Source organism: Labeo rohita, chromosome 22 (assembly GCF_022985175.1).
Source record: "Labeo rohita strain BAU-BD-2019 chromosome 22, IGBB_LRoh.1.0, whole genome shotgun sequence".
Lineage (NCBI taxonomy): Eukaryota > Metazoa > Chordata > Actinopteri > Cypriniformes > Cyprinidae > Labeo > Labeo rohita.
This window is the reverse complement of record NC_066890.1, coordinates 53,119,041-53,131,968: the sequence shown is the minus strand read 5'-3', so window position 1 is coordinate 53,131,968 and position 12,928 is coordinate 53,119,041. Positions and strand designations below refer to the sequence as shown.

General features: G+C 34.8%; 1 protein-coding gene across 1 annotated transcript; it reads right to left on the bottom strand.

Annotated features, from left to right (window-relative positions):
- Nucleotides 1-1,223: 1,223 nt before the first annotated feature.
- Nucleotides 1,224-7,967, bottom strand: LOC127153980 (uncharacterized). The gene is made up of 6 exons (XM_051095310.1): nucleotides 7,836-7,967; nucleotides 6,488-6,811; nucleotides 5,981-6,346; nucleotides 2,425-2,748; nucleotides 1,858-2,217; nucleotides 1,224-1,622 (listed from the first exon to the last, which is right to left on the bottom strand). Exons 1-6 carry the CDS (start codon nucleotides 7,933-7,935, stop codon nucleotides 1,480-1,482), a joined length of 1,617 nt encoding a protein of 538 aa, XP_050951267.1. The 5' UTR covers nucleotides 7,936-7,967; the 3' UTR covers nucleotides 1,224-1,479.
- Between the last annotated feature and the right edge of the window lie 4,961 nt (nucleotides 7,968-12,928).

The following is a 12,928-nucleotide window of genomic DNA, read 5'->3' as shown; positions in this document are numbered from 1 at the left end:
TATAATGACCTAAAAAAAAAAAGCTTCAAAGGGCTCTAAACAATCTCAGCTGAGGAAGATGGGTCTTATCTAGTGAAACAATTGGTTATTTCCTAAAAAAATAACTAAATAAATAACTAAATAAATAAATAAAAACAATTTATATATATTTTGCTCAAATGCCTGTCTTAAGTAGGTCTGTCTAAACTCTGTTTTGTTCCAGTTCAAGTTACGGTATGTCAAAAAACTCCCATCTAATTTTCTCCTCCAACTTCAAAATTGTCCTACATCACTGTTTTACCTTTTTAAAAAGGCGTTTGATCTCCTCTGTACGTTCACTTTGTAAACACTGGGCCGGTACTTCTGCAGAGATGTACGGTTTTTGAATTTGGAGGAGAAAATGAGATGAGTTTTTCGGCATACCCTAACTGTCTTGAACCAGAAAAAACAGCGCTCGGGCAGACCTAGACGAGACGAGTGTTTGAGGTTAAAAAGCATATAAATTGTAATTTTTTTTGTAGAAAATAATCGATTGTTTTACAAGATAAGACCCTTCTCTCTTGGCTAAGATCTTTCTGAGCCCTCTGAAGCTGCATTTAAACTGCGTTTTGGATATTCAAACTCAGGGGCACCATTGAAGTCCACTACACAGAAAAATGTTTTCCTCAAGAAAGATAGTTTTTTTAAGACATGATCTTGGATGATAAGGTGGTGAGTACATTATCTGTAAATTTTTGTTCTGGAAGTGAACTTCTCCTTTTATAATGTTGTGGCTTTCCCCGTTGAAGAACTCTTAAGTCTAGCTAGACTTTATTGCTGAAACAATCAAGCTTTCTATAGAGAACTAGTTTGGCCATAACCAGAGACAGATATATATAGGAGGCTCCTTACAGAATATAGGGTAGAACTAGAACTATAATGGTAATATAATTTGTACATGATTCCTTTATATTTTAGTTAATAAAATCTTCCTTAATAACAGCAAGGATTGCTTGGCTGTTGAAGCCTGAGTGACATAATGTGAGGTATTACATGCACAATGATGAAGGAGATGAAAAATAACATCTGACAAATAGACAGACACAGAACTGAACTTAAATACACATGATACTGAGACACACACCTTTTTTTTAATAACTTAAATTATGTATGTTTGGTTCAGAATACGGCTTAGCAGCATACATATACAGAAATTAAATAAAGTAATCAAATGCAAACTAAAACGGCACGTCTTATGTATTAAATATATAAACAGCTTATGCTACTAAAAACCTGAAACATTAGTGAACCTAAAACACATGTCCCATTCTTATTAATTTACATCATATGATCCACAGGATTTTGTAAGAAGTATGGCATATGACAGTATTTTAGACTTTTCCTAAAACATTTACATTACAAAAACAGGTATCACCATACACCTTTTGATGATGTTTAGATATTTGCAAAGAGTACCAAACAAGACTAAAATAAAATCACACAGTGATAACTACACCTATTTTATACCCTGACCCTACAACATAGTGGTAATATCTTGTGAATATAGCTCCTGCAGATAGAACAAGTTATACTTGCAAACACCAGCAGAACAACAACAGCAGCAGCACATATTCCTGCTATAAGACCTGAGGATGGACCTAATTCTGAAACGATAAAGACAGAGAATCATTATTACTAGAGAGAGACTAATAATCAACTTTACCAACCTAATTTTGTCTGGTATTTAAACATTTCTGCTTCAGTCATCAGTTGTATGATTGATTTAACTGATACATGACACAACTTGTGGGTTTTTGAGCAAAGGCAGCTGAAACAGCATCAAAACAAACTTTTCATGTCAATAATGTTTTGAGGCAAATTATATAAAATTATACTTACCAATGACAGTAACACTCAATCTTCTAATTCTGATGGTGCTGATGCTGTAAAGACGGCGGATGCTGTGGACGATCTTTAGTTTATATTGTCCAGAGTCTGTAATTTTGGTGTTTGTAATGGTTAGAGATCCAGACACATGATTCACCTTCAGCCTGCCTCTGAACCTCTCTTCAGCATCTGTGCACCAAACATCTGTACAGATCTTACTCTGATCTCCACTGATTTCAGCTATGTGATCATCATTAAAATGCCATGTTATTAAATAATTTGAGTTTTTTATTTCACCAGGATCTAAAATTACAGATTCTCCCTCCTTCACTATCTTTCTCCTCATTTTATCTTGTTCAATAGCAGGAACTCCTGAAACACAAACCAACAGCTGATAGAAGGATTTTTATTTTTATTTTTTTCACCATAAACAAGTGAATAATTCCATTAGAATATACAGATAATAAATCATTTTTAATGTCCTGCTATAAAAAAAAAAAAAAAAAAAAAAAAAAAACACATTAACAATGATGTCATTTAAACATGTTACACCTGCTTTTTTAAAGTTAAATGACTCACCACGAACAGCAACATGGAAGATCTTTTGGCCGATTCTTTTTCTGATGATCTGTAGTTTATAAACTCCAGCATCTGTAGTTCTGATGTTTGTGATGGTCAGAGCTCCAGTCTGATGATCCAGCTTCAATCTGTCTCTGAATCTCTGATCACACTGTTTATCTGTACAGATATAACTGAGATCTCCTTTGATTTGAGCGATGCGAGTGTCATTAAAATACCATTTCATTCTGTGTCGTTGGTTTATTGTAACATCAGTGTGTAGAGTGACTGTATCTCCCTCCATTACAAACACTGACTCTCCCTGTGTCTCAGCACCAGACACTCCTGAAGACAAAACGAACAGTTCATTATAAGTCCTATGTTGTTATTCTATTCAAAATATCATACGTCATCAATTGATTATGTTGCATCCCTAACATAAACTAAGAAAATACTGTCCTTGCAACCTGTACCAAAACAGTGATCAAAAATTTAAGCTGGAGTCTTTAATCTTTCTAATCATACACAGTTTGTCCAGATCAAGTAAGAGTCTGATGATTTAGCATGCATTTGAAGAGGTTAGAAGTACAAAATGAGGATTTGTAAAGATAAATGTTGGAGGAATTTGATATAAGCCAAGAGCAGACTGGTTTTCCTTTTATGTAAACAAAACTTGGTTCTCATGAGACCAGCATATTCTCACCAGAGCTTATACTAGACCTATATGTCCTATGTCATCTGCTGGAACGCCACTCTCTCGTGAATGTGCATATGACAGTAAGCAGAAGCTAGTTATTACAGTTTGAAAATAGTTTAAAATATGGATATCATTCTTACACAAATGCATTGATTCACTTCAGATGACCTTTATTAACCCATGTGGAGTGGGTTTTATTATGGATTTATGCACTTTATTGGGCTTCAAAATCTCTACACTCATTTATTGCCATTATAAAACTTGGAAAGACCAGGACATTTTTTTTAATATAACTCTGACTGTATATATCTGAAAGAAAAAAAAGTCACATACACCTTGGATCAGAGCCAATCATCTCTAGCGGAGAACGGGGACGAAAGTAACGTGGGATGAACGTAACAAAGCTTTTTTCTTAGAGCTCTGACTACATTTGCTTTCCAAGCTATGACAGCACATTCAGCATGCAACTCTTGATGGAGCTGAGAAATATCATGTGATTTTGTCATTGTTTCTCATCCGGAAAGCAGTTTTCGAGTACAATCAGTAAATTATGGAAGCAGTATTTTTTTTTTTTTTTAATTAGTTCTGTTTTGTTTCTTGTTTTATGTGTCACAGTAATGATACATGTTATTTAGTGCTGTAACACATCTTGAAGTTTGATTTTTCAGAGTTTTTCAGTATAATAGTAAATCTGGTTTAAATGTCAGGAGTTCCTGTTGGGATGAAAGTAACACTTGTTACTTTTGTCCCACCTACAGTGACAACAAATGTTTCTTTTGTCCCACTGCATGCTAATGTGACTTTCTGAGTCAACTGGATGGAAACATGAATAGGCCTACTGTTACATTATGTTGAGAATTTATATTATGCTGATTTAATTTAATTTTCATATTGTTCAATCTGTTAAAAAATGTTTTAAAAATAAATTGATTAAATAAATATTTTAAACAATTCATATTTAAAGATTTGATAAAACTTACATTTAAATTTTTTTTTTTTTTTTTTTTTTTTTTGCAAAGATAAAGGACAAAATATGTTTGCAGTTACATATTAACAAGTTCGTAGTCATGTATATTAGGGCCCTGCATTTCAGTCCGAGCTCGATGGGCCCCGACTTTTTTATGTCCCTAGGGCCGGGCTTTGAGCCTGTGTTAGGCTTCTCCTTATTTTTATATTTTAGACATCCACTGATTATGATGATGTAAAAAAAAATCCATGGTGGAAACAACACAAGAATTCAGTTCGCTTTCACTTTCGAGACCGGCTCGGAAAGCCTTTAGTGTCTCCGTTAGCAGCAGCAGCTATAGTGGGCCTTCAGCACAGCTGGAACAGTTCCACGTTCAAGCGCATGCAGTGGGCTAAAGCTTGCCGCAAAGCACCAGCACAAGTTATTACCATGAGGTTTGTATTCGCTGAGTTTCAGTTCATTTTTGTGAAGTGCTCCTGTTGAGACGACAGAAAGTGCATCATGTTTGTTTTCTTTATTTTATAAAAGCACTGTTTGCAACGTTTTGTTGATATTGTGAGTGCACCCAAATAAGTAGACCCTTTACAGTTCTGAATGATGTATTACTCTTACCTTTATGGGCGAAAATTACGGAATATTTTAAATTGTTTCCAATGAAATAATAAAAAAGTCAGATTATTATCTGGGACTGAACCATGGCCAAATGCGTTTCATTCATTCATGCCTCTCCAGTTTCAATTTTCCCTTTAATGCATATCTTACAAACCACATCCTGTATATTGTTGTCTTTTCTTCTTAACATGTGTAAAACTGGTATATGTGGACCCAGCAGTGGCGGTTTTAGGCATGGGCGAACGGTCTCGCCCGGGGAGCAATTCAGTGTAGAACCGCCACTGGGACCCAGAGAGGGCTGTTCTCTGAAAGAACAAAGGACTCTTCCAGAACTCTCTATTGAAAAATGTGTTTTCTCATCCGCGACTCAGTCACACTGAGATTGTTTCCTCAGCATTTGCTCCCCTTCACTCTCTGTATGTCACCACAAATCTGTGACTAGTTTAGACGAAAGCTTTAGATGGAGATATGCCAACTGAGAATTTAGAGGCATTAGTTATGTGAACTTAGACTGTAAAAGATAAAAGGGGAATTTCTATTTAGAACAACAGAATGTTGCTCAACCAGTCTAAACAGGCTGAGCCTGGTTATCTCTAATGACCAATACTGGCAAGTTTGTGACTGTGAGATCTGTGTACATGGCCAGCGTGAGACTCTGAATGGACAAGTATGATCTAAAGAATGCATGCAATGCATACATAAAAATCACTCACTTGTTTCTTTTCATCATAGCTGCTATGAGCTGTGCAGATACAAAGTGCACAAAGCAGGAGAAATCCCATGAATAATCTTTAACAGATAGGAGCATGCACAATGTTATAAACAACCGGCCAAGGAACTGAACAGAACAGGGGTGTGTTTTCCAAAAGCATCGTTAGCCAACTATGGTCGCAAGTTCCGTCGTTACCACCATAGTTCAAAGATTCTGTTTCCCGAAACTGTAGTTCAAATGAACATTTGCAAACAGCATTTTTTACCATTTACTGTATGCTGTTATTCTTCTTGTTGTTTCCCTATAGCGGCTAATGAAGTCTCACCCATAGGCTTATTTCTGCATTGAAGAGTAAGGTGGGTAAAGGCCTAAAATGTCTAAAACACTAGAAGCATTAATGAATATTACTATTTGAATGAATTCATAACATAATATTCACATGCATTCACGTAGTGACTATTGCATATTTTCATTGATCTTTAGATCCTTGATAAATATGTCTATTATTACCCCTTTAAAGGGGTGGAATATTAATTTATCATTCTAAAAAAGCATTCTAAAAGTGCACTAATGACTAAATAACACTCACCAGTGACAGTAATGCTGAACTTCCTAATGCTGAATCTCCTAATGCTAATGTTGCTGATGCCTTGATGATGGCGGATGCTGCTGTTGATCTGTAGTTTATAGAGTCCAGAGTCTGTGGTCCTGATGTTAGTGATGATCAGAGATCCAGTCTGATGATTCACCTTTAGTCTGTTTCTGAATCTCTCTTTACACTGATCATCTGTACAGATATCACCGAGACCTCCATTGATTTCAGCGATGAGAATGTTATTAAAATCCCATGTCAATAAATCATTTGGGTTTTTTATTATGCCAGGATCTAAAGTGACAGATTCTCCCTCCTTCACTGACTTGGTATTTGTTTTATCTGTCTCTGCACCAGACGCAGCTGAAACACAAATTAACAGTTATACAGATGATAGGATCTTTGTGTAGAACAAAAAACGAAAAACTATAGAACAAAAACAGAAATGTGCAAATGATGTGGTTTAAACATATTTAACCTGATTTTAAATGTTAAATGACTCACCTTGAACAGAAATATTAAATGTCTTTTGACTGATTCTTCTGCTGATGATCTGTAGTTTGTAAACTCCAGAGTCTGTAGTTCTGAAGTTCATGATGGTCAGAGCTCCAGTCTGATGATCCAGCTGCAGTCTGCCTCTAAATCTCCCAGCACACTGTTTATCTGTACACATATAACTAAAATCTCCTTTGATTTGAGCAATGCGAGTGTCATTAAAATACCATTTAATTCTGTCTTGTTGGTTTATTGTAACATCAGTGTGTAGAGTGACTGAATCTCTCTCCATCACAAACACTGACTGTCCACCTGCCTCAATGTCAGATGCACCTGAAGAAGAAATGAACACTTATTGGACACTTAATTTTTCACCGAAAACTGATTTTTTTTTTCATTAACAACTCATGTTGTTCTAGATCCATAAGACCTTTGTTCATCATCTTCGTTCATCTTGATTAAATCCGAGAGCTTTCTGGCCCTGCATACCCAGCATACACCTAGATCACTGATAGTTCCTATAGAATTGTTTAGACCCTACTCCGAAGTAGGAGCTAATTTAGTTTCCATAAACTAAATTATTTATCATTTCTACAGCACATTGATCATTTGTTTTAATTCAATTCACCTTTATTATTATTCTGTGAAAGATTGTAAATTCCATCAACACAGGAATAACAAGTTAGAAAAACAGATCTTCACAGGCATACCTGCATACTTTACAAACAAATTAAAGTTAAGAGTTCATGGGCGCTATTTGTTTAGCACAATGTCTGAGTTAATGTGGATTTGGTTTGAAAAGTGAATTATGCACAGGAAAAAAGGAAAAGAAACAAAGTTATGCAAATAACCCTAAAACAACATCAGATAAGGACAACACTGAATCAGAAAGGTGAAAAAAGTCCTGGAGGCAAAGAAACTCGTCAGAAAGGCAAAACAAGGAAGTTATGCAGGAGGCGGACATCACGTTACATGCGGAATTGTTTATATTTCCATATGAAAATATGCAGCTGCTACAATACTGAACTCAATCATTTTCATAATATCAGTCGTATGCACTTTAATTTCTTATTCATGGTATTCATGTAGTAGTTAGTTACTTTTGTATATCTTTTTTGTTTATAAAAAACCCTTTTATTACACTTGTATCTTCCTTGTATTGATGAGGCTCTACAAGTTAACGATATCTCACAAACACTTAAGCTTGATCAGATGACAATCTCTTATGTTTAGAATTCTTTTTTTTTTTTTTCAACAATAACATAATTTTTTACATATTGTATATTAAAATTTGTAACTAAAATGAACATTGTCAGTCCAGTACCTCTAATAAGAGAGATTGTAGCAAATGACTTACCAGGCACGAAGAACAGACACAACATTAGCAAAACAGAAACATTCTGATAGTGATAATATTTAGACGCAAAATAACCGAGAGCTTGGCTAAAAAACAACATAACTTCATTCGGTTTTGCGTGTTACGTTCGACGCCGAGGTATAGTGAAACTTGGACGTTACGGGTGGAGCTAGAAATGCTGCATTTTTCAGCGGAATCTACACAACATTAGGCAGGTGGTTTTAATGTTGTAACTGTAAGAACCCGGATCTGTAAAAGAGAGACATTTTTTTATTACTATAGATTGACTGACAATTGATTTTACCACTACTTCTGTATTACTATCTTAACTGTATTGTAAAAAATTGGGAGTTTCTCAAATAGCTAGGAGAAACTCTCAAATAACTAAAACGAACAGAAAGAACCAAATCTTCCTTGACAGGAGATTTAGAGACAGACTGAAACTGGATGATCAAACTGGATCTCTGACCATCACAACTTGCTGGACTCTATGAAGTAAAGATTAGAGGAGAGAAATGGTCAACAAAAACGTTCAGTTTTTCTATGGTGAGTAGAGTTTATTTGTCTTGTCATTGTTCTCTATTCTTCATTGTTTAGACATTATTACATATGTGACAGCATTCATGGCATAATTTTGATTTACACCACACACACACACACACACACACACACACACACACACACACACACACACACAAACTGTCAAAGAAAAGAAAGAAATAAAAGAGAAATTTAAAATATAAAAATTATGAATGTAAATATCAACATTATTTCTCAAATGCTGTTGAGCTAAACTTTTACTGAAACCATTTTATAGTTTAATTATTAGTTTGAGAATAAGACTGATGATTAGATTTACCCAGATTTGTTTATTGTCTCATTTTCCAGTTTGTCTGCCTGTTCCTGTCATCAGCAGTAACTCTTCACAATGTTCATCACCATCATCATGTTGTGCACTGGTGTGTTCAGTGGTGAATGTGAGTGATGTGAGTCTCTCCTGGTACAAAGGAAACAGTTTATTGTCCAGCATCAGTGTGTCTGATCTCAGCATCAGTCTCTCTCTACCTCTGGAGGTGGAATATCAGGATAAAAACATCTACAGCTGTGTGATCAACATCTGGACATCAGCAAACTCTGTCACACATTTAGGAACAGCAGTGCTGGTATTTTTGTGGTATTTTGTATTTTGTTGTATAGCTTTTATGTTCACATTCACTTACATTAATGTCTTTCTTCATCACCACACCACACTCTTCTTCAGGTCCTCTAAAAGGCTCAGTCTATCTGATAGTGCTGATCTATAGTGCTGCTGTTGGATCTCTGTTGATTGTAAGCTACAGTCGTGAGGCGCTGTGTTTGCTGGAAACACAGAAAAGGTTATCAAGAAGGCAAGTATTACCTACTCCTTTTAAATAATTAAAAGCATTAAAACAAATAATTTAAACACAAAATAATGTGTATAGTTTTTTGGAAAAAAAAAAAAATAAAAAAAATAAATAAAAACTCTTTACCAAAAGTAATTTGACAGAAGTTTAAATATCACATTATATTTGGTAATGTGTTTAAAACTACATATTATTATTATTATTATTATTATTAATAATAATAATAATAATTATTAATTATTATTGTATTTATTTATTTATTTTATTTTATTTCTTTTTTGCATTAAGCTCTAATAAAATATGTTGTAAAAAAGGATATAATTATTGCTCTAACAGTTCGGATTTGTGAAGAGGATATGACTTTTGTTGTTATGTTACATGATCCACCACTCTACAAAAGAAACACACATGCATTGGTAAGATAATTGGTAAGATAAAAAGAGCTCCACTCTTCAGTGTAATGATAGCCACACAAAAACTCAAAAAACAAAAACGATTCCATATCTCTAACACTGGCCAAATAACCTGCACGAACAGGCTCTGACTTGTGTGAAATCCTTTGAGTGAACTGAAGTCAGGAAGGCAAATGCAACATGAGAACTAAAGAATGGGTCATGGGTATGTTTTGAAACCATACAAGAGCTAAAGACTATGAGGCGCCACGTAGGATTTAAATCAAACTTCGCTTATCAATACATACATAAAACACGTGCATATACACCAAGAAATTACTTGCATATACATGTATACTGGTGGATGTTCAAAATATACATATGAAATACACGTGCACACTAATATGAAATCCATACCAATACATATTTTATTAGTAATGAATACATATACACTTGTGAATAACTTGTATATACATATAAACTTAACGCATGCATATGCTAAAAAACTCTCGCTTATACATATAAACTTGATCCATGCATATACACCTACAACAACACGCACATATACATATAAACTCGCTGCATGCAGACACACCTGTACATACTCGCACATACATATAAACTTGATCCATGCATATACACCTAAAAACACTCGCACATACATATAAACTCGTTGCGCGCATATACACCCATAAAACACGCAAACATACAAAATACATTTCAGGTAAGACGCATGCTTGAGTTGTGTATATACATATATGCAAGTGATTTCATATGTGGATGTGCGTGAACTTTTCAGTGCAAACGGAAGCAGCGGCACTTCCGGCGGAATCTCCAGATGCCGGGGCATTTTAAAACGCTTAACGTGACTTAATGCATTAAAATAGTGTTTTAAAAAGACCTTTAATATAGCATACGATGTACCAGGGGCGAATTTCCACTGGGCACTTTTCAAAATCCCGTTCAGCACGGCCGAGAGTTCGCGCGATCGTTCAAACAAAACCGAAAGTAAAACGCGCACGCGCCTTCAAAACCAATTTTAATACCCCGCGTTTAGAGCGCGACTCCCCAATGCGTGCAAATTAGGCAACAAAACATATCTAGGATGTTATTAGTATGTAGGCTATAATAGGTTGTGTAGTTGTCTATAGCTCTCTATCATGTTTGAAAAGTGTAGTCTCTGTTTGCACTTTGAATACTGAGAGAGTAGCCTACTATGGCTGCATTTATTGTTCGCACTTAATACGATTAAGAAAGGACTGTTTATATATATATATATATATATATATATATATATATATATACTTATGGATATATATACTTATATAGACTTATGAAATCATACAGGAGAGAATAAAGCCAGTCAGTTGAGTTTGTAGCAAAACTTTTTATGGTGCTTGAGTGTTGTTGTCTTTTACTCATGGGCGTCGGAACCATTGAATGTGGGTGGGACAGGACCCACCCACTTTTAAAGACCAACGATATCGGACCCACCCACTTTTACCGTCTCTAATTCGGCGAATATGTCTGCGCACTTTTTAGAGCGCCATTAGTCAAATCCATTCCACATGACGAATGCACTTCTGTAACACAGCAAAGTAAATAAAGCATCTGAGTGTATCTGCTGCTCAGATACACCTAATCCTGCTCGATACTGTATTCTAACATTTAGATTAGTTCCTTCATTTTATGTTTATTGAAAACAAATGCCTTTCCGATGTAAAATGAGATGTGAAAAGGCAGAAGAACGATTTCGGCAATAGGTGGACGCGAACTCGGGTCGTTTGCGACAAAAAACACTGAATATTCAAATTTAAATGCCTTCCGTTTGCACTGAAAAGTTCACGCACATCCACATATGAAATCACTTGCATATATGTATATACTCAACTCAAGCGTCTTACCTGAAATTTATTTTGTATGTTTGCGTGAGTGTTTTATGGGTGTACAGGCATGTGAAAAAGTTAGGACACTCTTTTGAATTCCATGCTTTTCCGTATCAGGACATCATTAAAGTCTTAAAGTCTTAGTCTTTGGCTGGTCTTAAAATTTTGAAAATAAAACCTCAGATGAACAACAAAACATGACCAATTGCACTGTGTCATTATTTACTGAACAAAAATAAACCAAAATGGAAAATCCACGTGTGACAAAGTTAGGACACCCTTACTGTTTACATTGGAATTAAGAGGGTAAATAAACAGTCAAGCACTGCTAATCAAATACCTTTGATTAACTCAGTGGTTCCCAAACTTTTTCTGCCGGGCCCCCCTTTTGCAGAATAAAAAAAAATTCAAGCACCACCCCCGCATTTACACAAAAACATAAACACAACTTCATAAGGATTTATTTGAAACATAATAATTAAAATTCAGTGTGTGACAACTTACTGAAAAAAAAGTAAAAGTAAGCATGCAGCTTTACTATGTACTATTTTTTTTTTTTGTACTATGTAACAGCATTCATTGTTTTTTTTAAACAGATTTTCTCTTTCTTCTCTTGTGATCTTTGAAGCAGATTCATCATCTACTTTACGTTTACCTGGCACTTATTATTATTATTTTTTTTTTTACATAAAAATCTAGGGATGTACCGAAATGAAAATTCTTGGCTGAAACTGAAACTGCTTTGTAATAATTATTTATTATTACATTAATTAATATAGTCATTTTGTAAGACTTTTTAATTTAACTCAATAATATTAATGATACTGAATCAAAAAAAAAAAAAAAAAAAAAAGTTTATTGAAAGTAACATTAACATTGGACAGAAAATATATGAACATTAAATATCATTATATTATTTTATTCAATTCTATGAAACAAAATTTAGATATAACTTTTTTGACTAATTATCAAAATAATGTATAGTCCTACAAAGCTATTATTATCAGAGCATGTGAGCAGAGCATACTGTCACGAGAGGGTAGCGTCATTTTGCTTGCATTTTACCAGCGTTGTTCAGTACAGCAGTACTACAGCATGTTACAGCACAGTATGTGACGCTATTGCAAACAGGAACAAGTATACTCAGACATTGTATGTCGGCGCGTTATTTGAGCGGTCTTTGTATTTCCGTTGAGCATAAGCGGTACACGAGTGGAGCATTTTTCACATGACTGTATATGCGCGCAACGAGTTTATATGTATGTGCAAGGGTTTATTGGTGTATATGCATGGATCAAGTTTATATGTATATGCGAGTATGTACAGGTGTGTCTGCATGCAGAGAGTTTATATGTATATGTGCGTGTTGTTGTAGGTGTATATGCATGGATCAAGCTTATACATATAAGCGAGTGTCTATTAGCGTATGC

What these genes read in the sequence shown, in the direction of transcription:
- LOC127153980 (XM_051095310.1), bottom strand. Translation starts at nt 7,935, where the DNA reads ATGTTGTTTTTTAGCCAAGCTCTCGGTTATTTTGCGTCTAAATATTAT. An exon ending in GTGTCTGTTCTTCGTGCCTG is followed by an intron (nt 6,812 to 7,835) that starts GTAAGTCATTTG and finishes TTTCTTCTTCAG; the next exon opens with GTGCATCTGACATTGAGGCA. An exon ending in ATTGAGTGTTACTGTCATTG is followed by an intron (nt 1,623 to 1,857) that starts GTAAGTATAATT and finishes TTATCGTTTCAG; the next exon opens with AATTAGGTCCATCCTCAGGT.